Source organism: Danio aesculapii, chromosome 5, assembly GCF_903798145.1.
Source record: "Danio aesculapii chromosome 5, fDanAes4.1, whole genome shotgun sequence".
NCBI classification, from domain to species: domain Eukaryota; kingdom Metazoa; phylum Chordata; class Actinopteri; order Cypriniformes; family Danionidae; genus Danio; species Danio aesculapii.
Window position 1 is genome coordinate 45,811,119 of NC_079439.1, and position 23,633 is coordinate 45,834,751.

The 23,633-nt window shown below is 35.8% G+C and overlaps 1 protein-coding gene across 2 annotated transcripts in view; it reads left to right on the plus strand.

The window, feature by feature from the left end:
• The window catches only part of pld2 (phospholipase D2), a 51,143-nt gene that overhangs the window by 12,952 nt on the left and 14,558 nt on the right, over positions 1 to 23,633 (plus strand). Inside the window, exons 3-20 of one of the 2 annotated variants that reach the window (XM_056458318.1) lie at positions 1,070 to 1,197; positions 1,269 to 1,411; positions 1,516 to 1,609; positions 1,701 to 1,766; positions 6,522 to 6,580; positions 6,653 to 6,787; positions 13,279 to 13,389; positions 13,500 to 13,643; positions 13,743 to 13,826; positions 15,036 to 15,114; positions 16,430 to 16,540; positions 16,632 to 16,826; positions 16,938 to 17,094; positions 20,177 to 20,295; positions 20,382 to 20,495; positions 20,583 to 20,687; positions 22,436 to 22,524; positions 22,642 to 22,755. In XM_056458318.1, coding sequence (XP_056314293.1) covers positions 1,070 to 1,197; positions 1,269 to 1,411; positions 1,516 to 1,609; positions 1,701 to 1,766; positions 6,522 to 6,580; positions 6,653 to 6,787; positions 13,279 to 13,389; positions 13,500 to 13,643; positions 13,743 to 13,826; positions 15,036 to 15,114; positions 16,430 to 16,540; positions 16,632 to 16,826; positions 16,938 to 17,094; positions 20,177 to 20,295; positions 20,382 to 20,495; positions 20,583 to 20,687; positions 22,436 to 22,524; positions 22,642 to 22,755 — 2,047 coding nt within the window. The remainder of the gene's footprint in view (positions 1 to 1,069; positions 1,198 to 1,268; positions 1,412 to 1,515; positions 1,610 to 1,700; positions 1,767 to 6,521; positions 6,581 to 6,652; positions 6,788 to 13,278; positions 13,390 to 13,499; positions 13,644 to 13,742; positions 13,827 to 15,035; positions 15,115 to 16,429; positions 16,541 to 16,631; positions 16,827 to 16,937; positions 17,095 to 20,176; positions 20,296 to 20,381; positions 20,496 to 20,582; positions 20,688 to 22,435; positions 22,525 to 22,641; positions 22,756 to 23,633) is intronic. The other variant, XM_056458319.1, reaches the window with a different exon arrangement.

Sequence of the window (23,633 nt, forward strand, 5' to 3'; positions counted from 1 at the left end):
GACATATGGCAATGCCGTGCGGTGGAGGGTTAAGTATCTAGGACATCTAAAATAATAAATAATAAATAATTAAAAATATCTAAGGCAGGACTATTTATTTTATTCTTTATATTTAGTTTATTCTTTATTTCTATGCTGTTGGAAACACTGCAGTTGAGTGAAGATGTTCTGTTGTTAATATGTTTACATGTTAAAATAATCAGTATTTTAAAATGCAACATTTAAAGTGTCAGACATATTAAATAGATACAATCATTTTTTAAAGTAAATAATAATTTAATATTAATCTGACCAGTTAACGGTTAATATTCGGTAAATGAGTGGCGGTTGTCGGTTGGCAAAATTAGCCCAAATAAACATCCCTAGTTAAAGTAGTATCCAAATCCCAGCGATTTTGAGGACCACCGCAATGTGACGTCGGAGTGTGGTTTTCCACACGTCAAGAATGAGTTTTACAAGTTTAAAATGCTTAAAAACAGAGTATGTTTGTAATAAAGACAAGACATGAAGGCTATATGAGGCTGCTTTAAGTAGACATGCAAAAACCGTGTGTGTTCTGCGAACTTTGTAATGGCATTTGTGTGTGAATTATCATTGCAGAAGATGTTGCGTTGTTTGCTTGAATAAACTCCACCACAAATATATCAAACAAACTCACTTGCTATATTTGACTCATAAACTCATAAAATGAATCCTGGATCTGCTTCATACATGTTTGTCACTGTGAGTTACTTAACTAGCAGTAGCTGACACGCACATGGGAATGGTGGGCGGGGACAACCAGCTCATTTGCATTAAAGCCACAGGCTACAAAAACAGCTACACATTGCTCTGAGTACAAAATTAGGCATATTCTGGACGGTATAATAAATAATCTGATGGATATTTTGAGGTGAACTTCACCCAAAAACTTTGCAGACATATTCTGGAGACACCAAAACTTCTCTTACATCTTGTAAAAGGGATAAAATAGGAGTCCTTTAAATTACATGTAATCAAAAAAAAAAATTATATTTTAACATATTATTAAAATGATTGATATTTATCTTCCTGTGTCTTTCCCTGTCAGAAGAGCGTGACTTTTTTGTGGTCCATCACCTGGCAGACTTGAAGGAAGGATCGATTTCTCCTCTCATTCATGGCACGCCGATCACCTGCAAAGTGGAAAACACGGAGCGATACACCACCCGCTCCAAGGTGTGTTTGTGATCATGTAATTAATAATCTGTTGCTGTGTATACTTAACAATGTGACTATCCTGTTTGTAGGTACATGTGTGTACTCTATACACAGTTCGTCTGACACATGGCGAGTTCACATGGACAGTGAAAAGAAAGTACAAGCACTTCCAGGAGCTCCACCGGGACCTGTACAAACACAAAGTGATGCTGCAGTTCTTGCCTCTGGGGAGGTGCGTGTACTCACAGACACATGCAAATTCACTACACTTCATTTGTTTGGGCTGGAGAAATTGCATCATGTTTTTCTCCCATTGTTCATGTGATGTTCTATTAGATTTGCAGTACAGAGACAACAGCTGGCAGGTTTGACAGAGGAGATGCCGACTTTACATGGAACCGATAGAATCAGGAGAACGTCTAGTAAACCGGTATATATGCACTAAAGCACTAAAGCCCACTGCCATCCAAAAGTTGCAAACATGATGTGTTGAACAAGATGTGTTTGTGTGTGTTTTTCAGAAATATCTGGAGGAGTATTTAAACAACTTGCTAGAAAACACTTTCTACAAGAACTATCATGGGATGGTGAGAAGCTTGCGTACACATTTTATCAGTATAATTATCTGGATTCTAAAAGAAAACCTTTAGATGTTTATATTCAGCTGAAGTCAGAATTATTAGCCTCCCTTTGAATTTTTTTTCCTTTTTAAATTTTTCCCAAATGATGTTTAACAGAGCAAGGACATTTTCACAGTATGTCTGATCATATTTTTTCTTCTGGAGAAAGTCTTATTTGTTTTATTTTGACTAGAATAAAATCAGTATTTTATTTTTTAAAAAACCATTTTAAGGTCAATATTATTAGCCCCTTTAAGCTATATTTTTTCCAGATAGTCTACAGAACAAACCATCATTATACAATAACTTGCCGAATTACCCTAACCTGCCTAGTTAACCTAATTACCCGAGTTAAGCCTTTAAATGTCACTTTAAGCTGTATAGAAGTGTCTTGAAAAATATCTAGTAAACTATTATTTACTGTCATCATAGCAAAGATGAAAAAAATCAGTTATTAGAAATGAGTTATTAAAACTATTATGTTTAGAAATGTGGGGAAAAAATAAAAAGGGGGGCTAATATATATATATATATATATATATATATCTCATTTAAAAATCTCATTTACATAGGTGACCTGGCCAAGAGGTCCGCAACACATGACTTATGAAAAAAATAATAATAATAAATAAAAAGTGAAGATAATATAAAAATACAGTTTAGTTATTCAGCTATACCACATTACACAATTTTAAATACATATAAATTGAGAAATGGACTGTTATTGTTTGTTATAAAGGATAAAGCGAATTGATTTAATTGGGATGAACTCAGACATTTTTAGTTCAGACTGAAGAGCATTCCAGGATGAGGGGGCGGCATGGATAAAGGCTCACTTCCCTATTTCAGTGCGAACATGGGGAACAGACAAATGATAAGTTTCACTTGAACGTAGGGCATACTGGCTTTTTGACCTATGAATAGGCCCATGTGGAATCTTTCAGCAGATTTTTAGCCCATCATTGAGTCTATGTATTTACATGTGTAAATGTGTGTAAATTTATTCAGTTTTTAAATTCAATTCACTAATATTGGGATTATAATAATAATAAAATATTCATATGATTTATTTACAATGCAATTTATAAAGTAATATGTCTTTTAGTAGATATATTATATGAGCGACTTGCTTTGTTTACCAAATAAATGGATCTAATTGGATTTGCGTTGTAAACATTAAATAAAAGTTAAAGATGTATTATTTGTTTATTTCATATGTTAAGTTTTTAGTTATGATACTCCTAAAATCATTCCACATAAATATTTCAAAATACAAAATTCTTCCCAGAAATAGCTAAAAATGTCTGCAGATTCTGTCTGGCCCTACCTATGAAGAAGGGAACATAGGTATAAAGGACATACCCAGAAGAGCCTTGTAGACCAGAGTCATCCAGTGGGTGTACCTTCTTACATTCAGAGAAGGCCTTTCAGCTTTGGGATACAATATACATATATTCCTGTTAGGGCTGAATGAAAAATCTGATGCGATTTTTGTTGTGTGCAATATTCTATAAAGCTGTTTCTGTAATCAGCTGTGAACCTTCAGCACATGTGTTCAGCTGGAGATGGGTTTCCTGCACTAAGCCATAGTTCTCTGACAAGCTACGCAAAATATCACATGCGATATCATGTGATAATCAAATCACAAATAATCATCCTGTGATATTGACAGCTGTTTGCGTGTCTTCTAGATGAATATGATGATGAATATGAAATGATGATAAACCAAAGAACAATAAAAGTTAAGCAGATAGTATTAAACTAAACTAAAATAAAACCCAAAGAACTTACAGAGATATATTAAACAGAGTAGTATAACTATAGTGTTTTTATAATAGTTATACTCTAGAAAAAGGTATTATAATGTAAATATTATAGTATTTACAACTTTTTTTTATAGTAATACAACGAACAGTAAATTGTGTCATTCCACAATTGACAGAATCACTCTCAATGAACTCACAACTGAAGCATTCTCTCTGTCTGCCTGATCTCTGACAACGCATGAGTTCTCCTTGCGCATGAACTGTCAAATACACACACAGTTTTTAAAATGTTAATCATGTGGAGTAACTTGCAGTGAGTTCAGTGGGTATATCGCACCACCAATAATGATCAATCAGACTTAGCAGGCACACACAAGCACACCAGAGAAATAATTTACATTGGGGGAAATAAGTATTCAACATGCCATGTTTTATATTCCTAGGAATGATATTTCTAAAGGAGCTGTTGACATGGAACTGAACTAGGTTTTAGTAAAAACCCAAACAATGCAAATATATAAATAAAAAAATTGTTGTGTATAATAACAGTGGAATGACACAAGAAGAAAGTACTGAACTATTTATTTAATACTTTATATAAAAGGCTTTTTGGCAGCTTAAAGACGCCTCTCATATGGAGATTTTATTAAAAAAATAAAAATTCCAGACTTCAACAGAGTGTAAAAATCTTTATGGTTCTGTAGGTCTGGTCTATCAAATCTGATCTTTATTTTGTATTTTCTATTGGATTAAAGACAGGTGATTGGCTGGGCCATTCTACAGCTTGATTTTCTATTTCTGAAATGTAAGAGTTTTCTTGCCTGTGTTTTGGATCATTGTCTTCTGAAATGTCCACTCTGATTTCATCTTCATCATCCTGCCAGTGTAGGACTGAAGCAGCTAATTTACAGTGATGAAGGGCAAAGGGTTGCTGAATACCTACTGAGGCATTTCAGCTTCTGTCTGGGCTTTCTTTGCCTTTCTACACCTTCCTTTCTTCATGTGTTCAGGACGTTTTTCCATGCGTAATTTAATTTTATTACACATAACTTAATGTGTAATGTAATTAGTTTTGATTGCTTTGCATATATGGATTTCTTTGGTAGTAACCAAATTCCGGTGAAAATTTTAAGTCAACAGCACCTTTAGAAATATGTTTTCTGAGAAAAATAGTGACGTCTTCAATACTTATTTCACCCACTGCAGATGAAAAGCCACAATTATTCTGCAGAAGCTTTAGTATAGATGTCTGTTACTAATTCTAAGAAACTTTATAAATACGGTTGTTTGAGTTCCAAGAATGCATCTCTCATTAACAAGGCATGTTAATAACATAAATATTAGATTTTTATTGAAACATAGCTAATACCACACTCAATAGAGCATATGATCATTATGAATATGAACATTTCAAAAAAATCTCAATCGATACAACTGCACGCTCATTATTGATTGACTTCTCATGATGGAAAAAGATTGCATGTAAGCTTGTAAGACAGCAAAGATCGCACTGGGTACACCTGCCTTAATGCAAAGATCAGAAAAACACCACAAAGATACAGAACCACATTCACAGCATTAGTGTAATCTGAGAGAAAATTCATGTTTACAGTGACCATACTGCATTGAAGACTTTTTCTGCGTTGACACCAAACACCAGTCAGTAGAAAGAAGGTGGCTGGAACAGTAAACAAACTTTGATGACAAAATAAATAAATAATGAACCTAAGCACTAGAAGGCATCTAGGCACTTTTCCCCGTCAAGCTATATCTACAGTAGCTAAAATAGCGAGCACATCATTAGCTACCTGCTTTGATGCTCATAACCAATACTGTACCGTTATTGTGTTTGTGCTTGCTGTAATATAGATAATACACTTTTATGTAAATGCAATTTAATTTATTTGATTACACACAGTCTGTAATGCACACAAATGTTAAAATTTGCCATTTACATGATAAGTGTCTTTATTTACTACCCCAAATCAGAAAAAGGTGGGACAGTATGGAAAATGCAAATAAAAAAGAAAGTAGTGATTTCTAAGTTTATTTTGACTTGTATTTCATTGCAGACAATACAAAGTAGTTCTGAGCCCATGTAGTGATATCGCTTATAGATGAATGACGATGCTTAATGCAGTGCTACCTGAGGGATCGGAGATCACAGTTGTTCAGCTTAGGCTGGTCCTTTACGCACTGAAATTCCTCCAGATTTCTTGAATCGTTAGTTATGTTATGCACTGTTGAAGGTGAAAAATCTAAATGCCTTCCTCTCTTTCTTTGAGGAACATTGTTTTTAAACATAATTAAACACAATAATTTACGAACGTATTTGTTGGCAAACTGCTAATCCTCAGCCCATCTTTGCTCCTAAAGAACTAGACCTTTCTTGGATGCTGCTTTTGTACCAAATCATAATTACCTATGCCCACCTGTAAAAAAAAAAAAAATATATATATATATGTATAAAATTGTATTTATTCGTTGATTTTATTAATATTTGATTTGTTTTTGTTGTTTTATTCTCATTCTCAAAAGTCCATTCTGTCAGCTTATGTGTGTATGTATGCATTGACACATTCCTTTTACGTTTGTGCACACTTGGCCAATAAAGCAGATTCTAAATCTAAATTAAGAGGTAACAGTTCATAGGTGACTGCTGTACAAACCTTAAACACCTTCATAAATATCTCAGGCCTAGCCTTACTCTTTCTTCACGCTCATCACTCCTCTGTGGGATTCATGACTCGGTGCAGCACATAGTTTTCACTATGAGCCACCGATCATTCTTTAATTCCCAGATTCTTGGTGTTGTCCACCCACACTCACCTGGTGTACCCTTGAGACTGCTGTCACCCCTATCCAACTAATCACACACCCATTAATAAATGCAAAGTTACAGAGAATTGTTCTTGTGATATATTTTCATATTAAAGTGTGTGTATTGTGTTCTCAGATGGACTTCTTGGCGATCAGTCCATTGTCGTTCATCAGAGACCTTGGACCCAAAGGCCTGTGAGTATTGTGACTTTAGTACTTTTCCACTGTTGCCAGAATGTAGTTCTGATATCTTTTTTCCCCCCACAGTGAAGGTTATATTCTGAAACGGTCAGGGGGTCACCGCATCCAAGGGCTCAACTGTATCGGACACCATCAGTTCTGCTTCCGCTGGTCTCGCCGCTGGCTTGTGGTGAAGGATTCGTTCCTCCTGTACATGTCCAGGTAAGTTTCACCTCCATACCGATACACCCACGTCTTGGGTGTTATCTGTAACTTCAATTTGCTTCATTCTTTTTTTATTGTCTCATGTTAAAACATGCCTCTCAATTTGATCTGTGAATAGATAAGAACACACATCAGCCACTTGCTATTTCATTGTTTTTTAAAATTCACCAGGTTTTTTTGGTTTTATTGTCCGTCAAATAAGAGTCATATTTTTCAGGACATTCTGCTGTCATGTCAAATCTCAGATCAGTACATCTTGCATGTTTCATTTATACATTATTGTGCAATACTGTAAAATGCAATATGGAATGGATTCTCTTTCTCTGTCTCTCTCTCAAAAAAAAATAAATCGATCCTCTCAGCCTAGAGTTTAGTTGAGGCTTCAAAATCACAGGAGGTCAAAGAAAGGTTAAAGCCGCAGTTAAAGGTAATCCAGGAGATAGTTCCTGGACTAGAAACCAGCCAGACAGGTTCTCTGCTTTTACTATTTCTGTGTAGAGGTCATGATTGTTTGGTAGGGGTGTGGGATGTTTACAGAAATAATCTTGATAATCTTTTAAATTAAAGCATGAGAAAAGAAAATGTTTTTTGTCATAACTCACAAGACGTGTTTTGTTTGTAAAAAGTGATATACACACCTGTCTAATCCTGCTGTACACTGAGACACACCCCTGGTGTCATCTCATTTCTCAAAGACACTTTCGCTATTTTTACACTGCAGGCAAATGTGGCCCAAATCCATTTGTGGTCAACTCACTTTTTGATTCCCGAATGCGACTCAGATCTGTTTTTGTCATAGCTCTGGATTCTGGTCTTTTCAATTCCAATCTGTGCCACTTTCATCTGTAGTACTAAATCCAATACAGATCTGGAGTCTGATTTGCATAACATTTGCATAGAAAATGTCTTAAACAAACAGGAATACATTTAAATTGATTTATTTATGATTATGGCTAATATGAGGATTTAAAGTCAGTATTTAAATTAAATATCTTTACTTTGACTTTAATTACAGCTGTACACATTCTCTTGTCAAGTTTGTTTTTTTATAGATCAAAACATTTGCATATATCATACGCGTATACATCATTTGTGTGCATGACAAGCTTATAAACAAGACCCCAGATATTTTGCAATGTGACTGCAATGTGAACGGTTATGTCCGAATTCATGCAACTTTCATGAAGATTTCAATTGATGTTTCATCTTTCTGCACTGCCACCTTCTACAAACATCCTCCATTTTTCTCAGCAGCTGCTCATTAACTCTTGATGAGTTCACTGCACTTGTGTGCTCTGTCCAGCCATGCTTGTCATACTGTAGATCATGACTTATCAGTGTTTTCAACCACATAACACTTATTTTAGGCTTCAGACATTGAAATACACATTAGAAGGATCCGATCAACCATACAGTACATAGTTCATAGAAATTCACAGCTGCTGTCTGTGGAACTGGCTAAAATAATGATTTTAAAACAATGTGCTCTATTCACATCTTACAGTATGCACATTGTGTACATAGTTATAAAGTTTATCCTGTGTGAATTTTTGCACATGTGGTTCAGTTTAGGACCATGATCCTTTCACACTGCATATCTGATATTGACCACATTTAAAACGACAATCAGAAAGGCTATACAATAAAATCAGATCTGAGAAAAAAATCTGGTTTGAGCACTAAGACTTGCAGTTAGAAGTGTTTAGAAGACTGTAACTAAATGCAGATGAAAGTGTGCATCTGTAATACAGTTTATTATGAATGTAATACAGGTCAAGGAGGATCATTTAACCTCCCCTGAATGCTTCTGTCAGCGTTTAAACAGGATTTTAAAATGTGTCAGGAAGGGAATATGACTCATCATTCATTGTTCCTTTTAAACCCTGAACCAGTTTATGTTAGTTGCAGTAACCATGCATAACACATGTATGACAAACAGGCAAAGCAGTTCTGGAAAACAGACTGGTTTCCTTGAAAGCAGAAGCAAATGTTTGCCTAAATTATGTGCTGATAAAAGGCCAGGAGGCCAAATATGTAAGCTTAGAGTAAATGAGTTAATCAAAGGCAACAAATAGTGAAATATACAAGAACTGCCTGAGACTGATAAGCTGAGTGGCTTCCTGGTGTTTAGTGAGGGAAGTTTCAGTTGACATAGTTTACATTGTTTACATTTATTAATAAAGAATAATCTCAGGTGTTGTTTTTGTGGCTAAACTGACTCATCTAGGTGTGGACATCCTGTTCATCTGCAGTACACATCTGACAGATATTAGTACCATATGCAACCTTTTTTTCTTTCAATCCTCTTTCGTTATTTTACATCTTCTTCATCTCTCAAATTCGCTGCCATTCATTGCTATTGAGGTTGATGGACAGAAATATTAAGACGTGTTATTTTTACACCTTGAAAGAAAATTTTTATTTTAATATATATAATAAAACAATATTTAATATATTCTAAAATTGTATTTTTTTTCTTTGATGCCTAAGCTAAATTTCATAAATGGATATCAGCCGCCATCACATGACTCATGAGACATGCTTAAGAATCCTTTTGGATAACTTTCAGTGTTGAAAACATTTTTTGAGATCTTATATTCAAACATAAAACAGAGAACAATAATTTGGTTACACTTTACAATAACAGTACACGAATAATGATGTATTAACATGTAAGCTAAACATTACTTCATTATGAATTAATGATGAGTTAAGGCACGCGCTAATCATGAACTAACTTTAACTACAACATAATTCACAAGAGTTATTGTGTAAAAAACGGCTACCTTAATTACGTGTTAGTACATGTTGTGGTAACACTAGTTTAGGTCACAATTCACGGTATTAACAAACCATCAACTAACACTACTAGCTTAATAAACTACTAATTAGCTGTTTATTAATAGTTAGTAAGGTAAAAGTTGGGTTTAGGTTTTGGGTAGGATTACTGTGTGTTCACACTGAAGGCAGTGAGAGCGTCAAAAGTCGCTCTGGCCGCCATGGCAACAACGCTGTCTGCCTCCAGCTCTGGCGGAGAGAGCGTCAAAATTCGCTACATTAATCTCATATCTGAAGGGGCCATTGCAGCATATCATATCAGTTACATTCCTACACAAAGTATGCTTTCTAGCGTGAAAATGTTGCACACTTTTTATCAAATTCAATTAACAATGGAAGATCAAGTTGCATGTGGTGTGGCTTTGCTCCGCTTAATTATCCAATGTGTCCATATGTCTGAAATATTCTAAAGCAGCAATACTGTTTTTTATTGTCGCATGAGATTCCCGCTTTTTTAAAGAAAAAAAAAAAAAAATATATATATATATATATAACATTAATACTCATCAGTAACTTTTTAAATGTATGTTCCTAAGAACATAAGAAACCATGTAAGAAACCATTGTAAATAATTGGAAATCCGGCGACCATATTATTCAAACCCTTGGAAACAACGGTGGTCGGAATCAAAGTTCACAGGACTGTGTTCTCTGGAATCTTCTCAAGTGGACTTCTACATTCTGATTTCTTGCTGCCGAACCACGTCATAGCTTATTGCCATAAAGTAGACTTGATTTCAACTCTCCTCGACACCCACTCTGGCGAAGACGCACCACGCTGCTCATCGCCGCTTATTGCCAGCGGCTCCCATTAAAAATGAATGACTTCTGGCTACTTTGTTGCTCTTGTCGCTTTCTGCGTGAACGTACAGTTAGGGATGCAGAATAAGATCATACTTTATAACTACTATTAAACAGTTAATATCTTATTAATAGGCAGGTAATAAGCCAGTATTTAATATGAATTGTGACCTAAGCAAAAGTGTTACCCATGTTGTTAACTATTATATTAATTTACATTTGAGTTAATCTAAATGTAACCAACATGAACTCATAAGCTGTTAATGTATGATTATGTCATGACTTTACTTGGAGGGGCACATCACCATTAACTCATCCTTAATTACTCATCAACTCCTTTGTTTAAGCTGTTCATGTTGATGTTGACTGAACACTTTTCTATTGTTTTTCAGTGTAAATGCACTAGACGGACGTGCATAAGGAGTTTATGAGTAGTTAAGAATGGGTTAATGATGATGTTCCCCTCCAAGTAAAGACATGACATAATTATACGTAAACAGCTCATGAGTTCATGATCATTAAATTAAGCTTAAACTAATGTGGTAATTAATACACTAAATAACAAACAATTATGTACTAACAAGTAATTAAGGAAGCCGTTGTTAATTAATGTATTGCTTAACATTTAAGTTTAAGCTTAATGTAACAATGTAATGACTTTACTTTAAGGGGCGCATCATCATTAACTCATCCTTAACTGCTCATGAACTCCTGTATTTAAACTGTTCATGTTGACAGAACACTTTTTTATTGCTATTCAGTGTAAATGCACTAGACGGACGTGCATAAGGAGTTTACGAGTAGTTAAAGAGCCCATATTATAGATGAAATAGGGTCATATTTAGGTTGTAAGGGTCTCCAACAACAGTCTAATATGCATGCAAGGTCAAACAACACTTTGATGGTCTTATAATCTGCATTTATTTTTACCTAATTATCCCAGCGACTCCCATATAATTCGTTCAGCGATTCATTTGTTCCCAAACCCATCCTCAGCGCGAAGCTAATCTGCGCTGATTGGACCAACGGCAGCCTGCTGCGATTGGTCGACAGTGACAGGCTTCAGCGCAAGACAGAGTGAAATGCCCAGCTGCTAATCTACAATATAAAAGTAGTCACAGTGCACACACGCTTCACAGTGGATTTTGGCTGCCAGTGGGTGAATGTAAACACAGACGATGGACTAGAAAATACTGACGACGAACAATTTTATTGAGCAAAAAGTCCAAGAACTGGCGAGGAGATCTCCTAGCCTCCTAGTCACAGTCTTCTTACTCTTTTCACACACACACACACACACACACAAAGGGCCTGCGCGTCCATAAATGAGCGGCTGAATAGAGAGGGCGCGGCGCTCAGTTATATCCGCGAATACCCGTGCGTTACACACACACACACACACAGGGCCGGCGCGTCCATAAAGGAGCGGCTGAATTGAGGCGGCGCGGCGCTCAGTTATATCCGCGACTACCCGTGCGTTACACACACGAGGAGACACACACACACAGGGCCGGCGCGTCCATAAATGAGCGGCTGAATTGAGGCGTCGCGGCGCTCAGTTATATCCGCGAATACCTGTGCGTTACACACACGGGGAGACACACACACACCCACACACACATTACTTGACCGTTGCATGTGTGTAAACAGCTGACGATCCGTAATCAAAGTGGCACGCGTCGTGTTTTCAACGTGGCTTTACACGCGATATGAGAATATAAAGAGTTAACCTGATACAGTACACACGGTTACAAGTAACAAAACACAACTAAATACATCATTTGCAAGATAGAGTAAACGAGGCAATAATTTTAATCGCATGTACTTACACTGGTGAAATGGGGGTAGAAACTGATCCATGATGCTCTGATTCATGTTCAGACAGTCTTCACTGATCCTTCCTTTAACAAACTGATGAAGTCTTCTTTGAAAGCATATAGTTTTCAGAAGCACTCAGAACTGCTCAAGGCTGGGCTATAATGCTGAGGTTTCCTCTTTAATTAGACTCAATAATATCCATCTGCGCAGCGTGACTTCATTCGACCAGTGTCTGTCTGTGTGTGTGTGTGTGTGTGTGTGTGTGTGAGACTTTTTTTTCTGTTAGTGGGCGGGGCCGCAGGTTTCAAATCTCCCGGGTTTGCGCGCCCAACTACTTGTGTTTCGTAGCTGCGTCATCGCGAAACACCTAATGACTCGTTATCAAGACGACTCGTTTGAAGCACTATGAGTCGACTCTTTTATAGATGAATCAATAGTTTTAAACACTGTACACTTACAGATTTAAGCCTTAGCTGGATATTTCACTTCACTTAGAGCTGTGTTACACACTACATGGAAGGGCATTTTCAAAAACCCATAATATGGGCTCTTTAAGAATGGGTTAATGATGATGTGCCCCTCCAAGTAAAGTCATGCATAATTATACATTAACAGCTAGTTAGTTAGTTCATGATTAGCGTACGCATTAACTCATCATTAGTTCATAATACAGTAATGTTTAGTTTAAATATTAACACATTATTATTGTAGTACTGTGATTGTAAAATGTTACCAAATATTTAAATAGGCTCTTTAATATAATCATTTTACCGTCCTTTTAATCAAAGCTATTAGTTTCTCTTAAACTCTGAGCTTTGAATAGCGCTGTAGATCTTTGTTTTGTTTTTGAAATCATGTTTATGCTTTGTATTTGATGTGGAAATGATGGTTGATTCAGCTCTGAATAGTCTCAGCATTGTTGCTGTTTATTGCAGCGCTCCTATTTAAGGTGCATTAATATTTAATCATTTATTTGTTAATGGATTTTCTATTATTGTTGTTTTTGTTTCTGTCACTGTTGTGTACGTGCAGAGATCCTGGCATTGTGTCGTTTGTTCTACTGTTTGACCCTGAGCTCAATGTGCTGGTTGGACGTGTTTACACTGATATCCAACACGGCGTTTGCATCGAGAATTTCGGCAGGTAAAATAGTTTATCCTCATGACCAGTGTCAGGAAGTCTTCCTCTTCCTGATACAGATCTGATTTTAGAAAGGCATGTGAAGAAATCGCTGGTATTTGTTTGTTTTGTAGGAAGCTTGTGATCAAGTGCAGCAGTTACAGGCAGGCCCTGTGGTGGAGTCATGAGATTCGCAGTCTCTCTGAGCGCTGTGATTTCTATAAGATGCATCGATTTGAAGGCTTTGCCCCACCCAGAACGGACACCCTCACAAAGTGGTCTGTGCATTTGCGTAATGCTTCGTTTCAGAGAATATTGATTTATGGGCTAGATTATGCAATGAAGTTGGTACTTAGTAAATGACTGTTGATTGACAGGTATGTTAATGGCCATGGCTATTTCTCAGACCTGGCTGATGCACTGGAACAGGCCAAGGAGGAGATCTTCATCACTGATTGGTGGTTAGTTTGAATCCACACACACACACAAACACACAAACACAAATACGCAACAGTTTGTGACCTTGGTGTTTCAAATCAATTTATAGAATCAATGATGCATTCTTAAAAATGAGATAAATCTTGCTATAAAATGTTAGGGTATTAGATTTAATCCAAATCACATGCAGCCAGTCTATGTGCAATACTGGATTCAATAAAAAAGGAAGAACTATTGTGAAACTATTGTGGCCTAATGGAAAAAACAGGTCATTTGGGTATTTTTATTTACTTCCTTATTTCATGTCATACTAGACAAGTGACACTTGACACTTATGCACCTCCATTCAGAATGTTGGTGTCAGTGTGAAAAAATTATACTTTTATTAAGCAAGTACAATTTAACGGATGGTTCACCCAAAAATACATATTCTCACTCTCCACTTGTTCCGTATCATCCATTTGTTGGAAACTTGTTAGAGTTTTTTATGCTGTTGAACACAACAGAAGATGGTTTGTAGAATTGAAAACCAGTAGACCTTGACTTCCATTGTATTTTTTCCTGCTATGGATTTCAGTCAGCACATTATTAGGTACACCTTACTACTTACCTTACAACTTATTATCTGGTTGGACCCCCTTTTGCTTTCATAAATGCCTTAAAACTTCATGGCACTGATTCAACAAGGTGCTGAAAATATACCTCAGAGATTTTGGTCCATATTGACATGATAGCATCAAACAGTTGCTGCACGTTTGTTGATTGCACGTCCATGATGCAAATCTCCCGTTCCACCACATCCCAAAGAATTGAAAATCACTAGACATTGACTTCCATTGTATTATTTCCTACTATGGATTTCAGTGACGACCAGTTTCCAACATTCTAAAATAGTTCTTCTTTTGTGTTCAGCAGAAATAGGAACCAGTGATTCTCCAGGACCAAACTTGCCTACCTATATGTATATATATAGACTATAATGTTAAATATTGGTTTAAACTGTTGTGTTGTCCTTATGTCTGTGGTCTCTAATGATTTTACAATCACATAAGATTTGAAAATTGCCTAATGTGTGCCAGGTCTAATATGTTGGTCAGATGACTATGGGAGAACAGTCGAGCTTAAAGAAATAAACATTCAGATTTAAGGAATATCGGAGATTGTTAAGTTTAGTTAAATACTTTAAAATTGGTATAAATGAAAATGTTGTGAAAATGTTTTTCTCTCTGCAGGCTCAGTCCAGAGGTTTTCCTCAAACGACCAGCAACTGGAACATACTGGCGCTTGGACAAGATTCTCAAACGCAAAGCAGTATGTGAGAGAACCTTTTTACATTTATATTTATCACCTTAATATGTAAAGTGATAGTTCATGCAGAAATTAAAATTCTGTCATCATTTAGGCTGCATTTACGCTGCATCGTTCAAGTGACCCAATTCAGATTTTTTTTTCTCCTATGGGGCACAGATCAAAAATCACATGGATTCCGATTTACTCAAATCAGATTCAGTAACTTGTTCATATGTGGAAATTTATTCGATATGATTCTGATCAGTGCCCTTGTGTCTGCAATATAAGCAGGTAGATCGGATTTTCACGTGCCAATGAGAGTCGTGCATCATTAAAAACCATAGCGAGTTACGTCAACTCTGACGCTTTCTTTTTGGGTCCCAAACTTTACATTTCATATACTAGAACAAAAAAAAGCTTTTATATTGACATAAAGCACAAGTATTCAAGCATGTTAGCAAGAGAGAGAGAGAGAGAGAGCACACCATCTGCCATGTAAACAATATATTGCTTACATCACGTGCATAAATCGAGCCATGGACATTACATTAAGATGCCTACTAGTTTAATAAAAGCCTAGAGTAAAAGAAGATGGCCAAATAAGAACTTTTCTGTCATAAACTATATATAAAACAACTTGTCAAAAAAATTTAAAATAAAAAAAAACCCTGGGAACAGATTAAATACAGGAATGGAGAAAAGGGCGCTCTTTTATTATCAGCTGTCAGTCAGCGCCTGCTCTTTTTTACCTGGTTATTGCATCTTGCCATTGTGTGCAGTGCAAATGCAGACAATGGGATACAAGTCACTTTTAAAAGATGATGTAAATACAGGATACAGTCACAAAATCAGAATTGACCATCAAGATCTGCAATGTAAATGCAGCCTTATTCATCCTCCAAACCAGAAAGAATTTTCTTTGTTCTGTTGAAGAGATTTTAAAGAATGTTGGAAACCGATATTGAATTCCAAAGTCTTTTTATTTGTTTAATTTTTGCGGTCAGTTTCCAACATTCCTCAAAATCTCTACTTTTGAATTCCACACAAAAAAAATAAAAATAAATCAAGGTTTGCAACCACCCGAGGGTCATTAAGTTGAGATTACATTGTAACTTTTTAGTGAAAATCCAATGAAAATGTATATATTATTGAATGAAAATTTATTCTATTAATAATTATTTATATTTTGAAAGATGTTAGGAATTAAATCGTTTAATAGCTAGCATGAGCTCTCTACCTGACTGTTTCTAACCAGACAAAACATTAAATCTGTAAAGGTATGCATGTTTTAAAATGTGTTGATTGTCATAAATTTACCATGACCGTGTTTGTTTAGGAACAGGGAGTAAAGGTGTGTGTGCTGTTGTATAAGGAGGTAGAACTGGCTTTGGGTATCAACAGTGGATATAGCAAGAGAAAACTGATGAGCCTGCACCCCAATATCAAGGTTCATACAGCATAATTCTATCACATCATCACAGCTGTTTTACAGGCCAGCTTTCAGATGACTCAATCCCAATCCATTTCTTTTCCTCTAGGTGATGCGTCATCCTGATCATGTGGCCTCAGTTGTGTTCCTCTGGGCCCATCATGAAAAAATGGTCGCCATCGACCAATCAGTGGCCTTCGTGGGTGGGTTGGACCTTGCGTTTGGGAGGTGGGATGACAGCGATTATAGGCTAAGCGATCTGGATCCCCCAAAACCAGCCAGTACTCCAGAGGCAGCATCAGAGGTACAACTGTGACCAGTAGATGTTGTCCTCAAGTAACCTATTGGTGCCTCACTCTTCCTCTGTCCCCATTTATTTTCTCTCTTTTACCTTCCCACTCTGTCTGTGTCTCAGGGTGACACTTTGGACGGCTCTGCAGTTCCTCTGACACAGCCTGCGTCAGAGTGTGAGGATGAAGTAGATCTGAGCTGTAATGCCCTCTTGTGGCTTGGGAAAGATTACAGCAACTTTATCAAGAGGGACTGGACACAGCTGGATCAGCCTTTCCAAGGTACACTGTCAAGTCCAAAACAACACAATTGTAAATAAATGAACATTTATGTATTGAATGTTCCCTCAAAGTTTATAGCAGCACATACAGTAACTAATATAGGCCATGCATTGCCTGTTGTCTTGGTGTAATGAATGGAATGAACTGATTTTCTGATCTTTTTATTAAAAGAGCAGATCGGGGTATCAGCTGGATCTTAAAATGTCTTAAATCTCAAAAGCTAAATTTTAGGCCTTATAAAGTCTTAAATATACTGACATATTGTGTTGTAGATCTTTTTTTTTTACTAGGTCTTAATTTTCCTTTGTTCATATATACCATTCTGGCCGTTAACACCCATTCAATCACCAACAATCCCAATCTCAATAAAACGTATAACTTTTTATTTAAAAATAGTATTTCATTACTTTCCTTACAGTAGCATTTGTTTAAAAGTGCTTCATTTATTTACTGCTGAGGACACTGGCCTGATCTGATGTGTTTTTATTATTAAATTATTGTTAAATGTATGAAATTATAATCATTTTAGATAGGGCAAGTGAAAGTCTTTTCTAAGTGGGATATTCGAAAAAAATCCTTAGCATTTAGCCCTGTATTTAAAATGTCTCAAAAAGTCTAAAATGTCATTCATAATGGTCTTAAAAATATCTTAAAAATTTACATTGTCTTACATGTCTTACATTTGACTTGGTGAAACTGGCAGAAACCCTGGAGATATTACATAAAAATTGTTATTAACATTCTAACTGAATCGTATAATACTTGCATTTAGGAATGCTCATTTCGGTTAATTTTGCCAACCAACAACCGCCGCTTTTTAACCAAATATTACAAATATTAATAACTGGTCAGAATATTATTAAATTATTATTTAATAAAAAAATTGAGGTGTCTATTTTGTGACTCATTAAATATTGCATTTTAAAATACTGATTTCTTTTAACATGCGAACATATTAACAACAAAACATCTTCACGTACCTGCAGTGTTTCCAACAGCATAGAAAATAGAATAAACTAAATATAAAGAATAAAATAAATAGTCCTGCTCTAGATATTTTGGACTTAAACTACAAATTTAGATTACAAAATGAAAACATTGACTGAATCCGTTTTAAGAACCAGCATGGGCTTTTTTTCTTCCGTCAAATAAAAAATAGCAGGCTACCTCAAATCTATTGCTCTAAGGAAAATATGCATTTAATTAATGCTCTGCTGTTATTCTTCTATCACAAACCTCTGTTAACATTTTTAATAGAAGTCATTATTTTAAAGGTTATGTCTTGAGCGTCTGATTTTACTTTAGAGCTTGTGTGCATTTATTTCCTGTCTCACTCGCGGTTCATGTGCGCTTGCTGCGTGTGATGTAAGACAATTACAAGGCTCATATGTTGGCTTTTTGTAAAGTATAGACTACTAAAGCATATAACAGTTTTATTGTTTACATGATATTGCAATAATTTGCAAACATGTTTTATAAGCTGTAAAATGAAAGCCTCAGTTTGGTGGGGAGTTATAATTATGCAAAAATCAAGAAAATCTCGGGATTTGTTTGATTCATAGATTATGAAGGCTATTTTAAAAATGGATATTTTTCTTATAAAATAACTGTATATAACTGTATATAATGTATATAACATTAATAACTGTAATTTTCCAAATGGAAAAAATGTTGGTTTGTTGGTTGTACACTAAATCATCACAACTATAGCCTATTTGTTGTGCTTATGAGCGGTACCGGAGCGCGCTCCGTTGGAGAGAAAATTCCAAGCCGCTTGTGGCCGGCTTGTTTCCAAAGCAGTGCACATTTCAGAGAGTTTTGTTTTGCGGCTTCTTTCTCCAATTGTGCAAATAAAGAAAAGTGTTTATGACGCGGATCCAGGACAGGGGCAATCAGCATCAGCGCTGGTTTGGCATCAACTTGTCTGTGTCATACTGTGACCAGCAATATTCTTGTTTCATTTTGCTCCTTTGGCAAAATATGTCTGTAGGCACGTGTTGTTGCACCTGTTACCATCCCGTGAGTTAACAAATATGTGTTGCACAATTATGCAGCCATTTAAAAAATAGTTGAAGTCAGAATTATTAGCCCCCTTTTTTTTAAATATATTTTTTTTCTTTTTTAAATATTTTTTAAATGATATTTAACAGAGCAAGGAAATTTTCACAGTATGTCTGATAATATTTTTTCTTCTGGAGAAAGTCTTATTTGTTTTATTTCGGCTAGAATAAAAGCAGTTTTTAGTTTTTTAAAAAACATTTTAAGGTCAGAATTATTAGCCCCTTTTAAGCTATATTTTTTCAATTGTCTACAGAACAAACCATCGTTATACAATAACATGCCTAATTACCCTAACCTGCCTAGTTAATCTAATTAACCTAGTTCAGCCTTTAAATGTCCCTTTAAGTTGTATAGAAGTGTCTTGAAAAATATCTAGTCAAATATTATTTACAAAGATTAAATAAATCAGTTATTAAAACTAAAAAATAATTAGTTATTAAAACTATTATGTTTAGAAATCTGTTGAAAAAAATCTTCTGTCTAAAAAATAAACAGCGGGCTAATAATTCAGGGGGGGCAAATAATTCTGACTTCAACTGTATAAATATATTTTTAATAGTTTAACTGATACCATTAATCAGTTAAAAACGCACCCTTTCGGTTAATAGTGAATCGGTTATTATGAGCATCCCTACTTGCATTGTTTAAAGAAACATGTAAATGAAGTTTTAGCTTTGCTTAAGTAACTTGATTAATAATATACTAACAGAATTGGGTGAAATGTTGTTGTTGTTGTTTAAATATTTGTATTGGATTATATTAGATTATATTGTTTTAGGTAGTATTATATTATTTTATAATTGCGTTGTTGTATATTACATTTTAAACTCATTATCATAGGCTGATTATTGTTTATTTTTTCAGGATTCTTTGGTAAATAAAAGTTAGATGTAAAAAAGAAGAGCTATTAGTTATTATTACTTAGTTGCAGGAATAAATTGTTTGGTTTAACAACAACAAATGTTAGGAAATATCCAATGTGGCTTCAAACAGTAATGCAGATTTTGTTTTTGTCTCTTAGACAATGTTGACAGAACTCAGGTGCCACGCATCCCCTGGCGAGACCTGGGTGCAGCGCATCATGGGAAAGCAGCTAGAGATCTGGCACGACATTTCATCCAGCGCTGGAACTTCACTAAGGTTGGGGGAAAAAAAATTAAAGTTTTAAATTTTTTTTCTTATTGACTACATACACACTACAAACTTTTTTCTGTGTCAATTAACAGATTTTTAAGAACAAGTATAAGGATGACTTCTACCCGTATCTCCTGCCAAAATCTCACTGCACAGCAGACAGACTGCCTTTTAGCATCCCCGGTGCCACAAAAGCCTCTGTACAGGTACACATGTCTCCATCCTTTTCTTTCCTTTTTACCCTAAATTTCATTTATTTTGTCCTCATCTATTTCTTTTTTCTTTAATTTCAGGTTCTTCGTTCAGTTGATCGCTGGTCTGCTGGCACATGTGAACACTCAATCCTCAATGCTTATGTGCATGTTATTGAGAAGAGCCAGCATTACATTTATCTAGAGGTAACAGTCGCCCTGTGACCTTACAGAAAGCATTTGCTTCTGACTCATAAGACTCAGCACACACACAGCTGAACAGACACTGCGCTTTGTTCACACATAGAGTCTCAGTGTTATGGAGTTGTTTGCAGTGTTTTCTCCCACTAGGATCATGTGATTGCACTGCATTCAGCTGGCAGCACACAATAGCTCTCTGCTTTGGCCTCATGCTCAGACACAGGGTCCTAATGCAAGTCAGCTAAGCCTGAGAGAACATAACACGTGCTTCAGGGGGAAATGTTTATGTCTATGCAGGAACGAGAATAAAACTCTGAATGCTAAAACCTTTACATTTGAGGATTTAAAAAAGCACTGATAATATTTACTGACAGTATTTAGATAAATACAGTGTTGTACAGTACTACAGTGTTAAGCCCAATTCATACTTCTGCATTGAGTGCACGTGGTAGGTCTGGCATAGCCTTGGAACATTCACATACTCTTCGACATACCCTGACTTTTTAGGTGTTTTATGTGTTCCTAGTGCAATTATTTTAAAATAAAAGATATTTTACTTAGATAAAATTAAATTTGTCTGGTTGTAATGACACTTTTATAAATATACACACACACACTGGCCATTTTATTAGGTACACCTTACTAGTACCTAGTTGGAATCGCTTTTGCTTTCAGAACTGCCTTAATCCTTCGTGACATAGATTCATCTAGGTACTGGAAGTATTCTTCAGAGATTTTGGTACATATTGGCATGATAGCATCACGCAGTTGCTGCAGATTTGTCAGCTGCACATGCGAATCTCCCATTCCACCACATTCCAAAGGTATTGGATTGAGATCTGAAGACTGTGGAGGCTATTTGAGTACAGTGAACTCATTATGAGTATCCCCCACACCATTACACCACCAGCCTGAACCGTTGATTAAAAATAGGATGGATCCATGCTTTCATGTTGTTGACACTAAATTCTGTCCCTACCATTCGAATGTTACAGCAGAAATCGAGACTCATGAGACCAGGCAACGTGGCAATCTTCTATTGTCCAATTCTGGTGAGCCTGTGTGAATTGTAGCCTCAGTTTCCTGTTCTTAGCTGACAGCACAGGAGTGGCACCCAGTGTAGTCTTCTGCTGCTGTAGCCCATACACCTCAAGGTTTGACGTGTTGTTCGTTCAGAGATGCTCCTCTGCATACCTCTGTTGTAACGAGTGATTGAGTTACTGTTGCCTTTCTATCAGCTGGAAACAGTCAGATCATTCTCCTCTGACCTCTGGCATCAGCAAGGCATTTGCGCCCACAGAACTGCCGCTCACTGGATATTTTCTCTCTTTCAGACCATTCTCTGTAAACCCTAGAGATCTTTGTGTGTGAAAATCCCAGTAGCTCAGCAGTTTCTGAAATACTTAGACCAGCCTGTCTGGCACCAACAACCATGCCATGTTCAAAGTCACTTAAATCACCTTTCTTCCCCATTCTGATGCTCAGTTTGAACTGCAGCAGATCGTCTTGAACATGTCTACATGCCTAAATGTATGAGTTGCTGCCATGTGATAAACCGATTAATTAGAAATTTGCGTCATTCCAGGTTGATGTTTATAGAACTTTTAGAAAAAATATGTACTAAATCAAATGTGAATAATGATTTTTTTTTATGATTTTCAGACAGTCATGCTCTTACATCACCTGATGGCCAAATTTTAGCAAAAATTTGAAACCTATTAAGCGAAGTCTTCTGTGTGATTTCTGTTTCTCAGAATCAGTTCTTCATCAGCTGCGCCGATGAGAAGAATGTCCACAACACCATCGGAGATGCCATTGTCAAGCGAATCCTACGAGCTCACAGGTCTGTTTCTGCTAAGAAAAAAAATATGCTGTTCAGTCAAATAAAATAATACAAGTTCAGTTAAGTAAATTCTGTGTTTCCTAGCATGAAATCTATACTTTATTTGTGTTGTTCTAGCGAGGGGAAGAAGTTCAGGGTGTTTGTTGTCATTCCTCTCCTGCCCGGCTTTGAGGGAGACATCAGTCAGGGTGGAGGAAATGCCATTCAGGCAATACTGCACTTCACCTACAGGTACACACACGTTTATTTTTGTGGTTTTTAAAGACAGTCAATAAATTTTTTTTTTAAAGACAATCAATAAAGGTTTTTTTTTATTGTACCATACAATCTGTATATTCTGTCCTTTTACCCCAACCCTACCCCTAAACCCAACCCTCATAGAATAAACAAACCCTGTTTATTTTATTTTTAAACTTTTGATTTTTGAGGACTAGTGGTGTCAAACGATTAATCACAAACCTAAAATTAATGTTTGTATTAACATATTATATATATGTATATATATATATATATATATATATATATATATATATATATATATATATATATATATATATATATATATATATATATATATATATATCAGTTTGCATATATATCATATATGCATATATGCATATATGCATATATATATATATATATATATATATATATATATATATATATATATATATATATATATATATATATATATATATATATATATATATATATATATATATATATATATATATATATATCAGGACAATATTTCAGTTTGCAATGAATTGCGTGACTTATAGAGGTTGCATACGCATGAGTGTTTTACATGTGAAGTTAATGTAAAGATGCGATTAGACATCCAACTTCCCTGCCCTTGACGAGTTTTACAGCAATTCGTGTTTTAGGTGTATTACGGTAGTGGAAGCCCTAACACAGGGGTCACCAAACTTGTTCCTGGAGGGCCGGTGCCCTACAGATTTTAGCTCCAATTCTAATCAAACACACCTGAACAAGCTAATCAAGGTCTTACTAGGTATACTTGAAACATCCAGGCAGGTGTGTTAAGGCAAAGTGGAGCTAAACTCTGCAGGGACACCGGCCCTCCAGGACTGAGATTGGTGACCCCT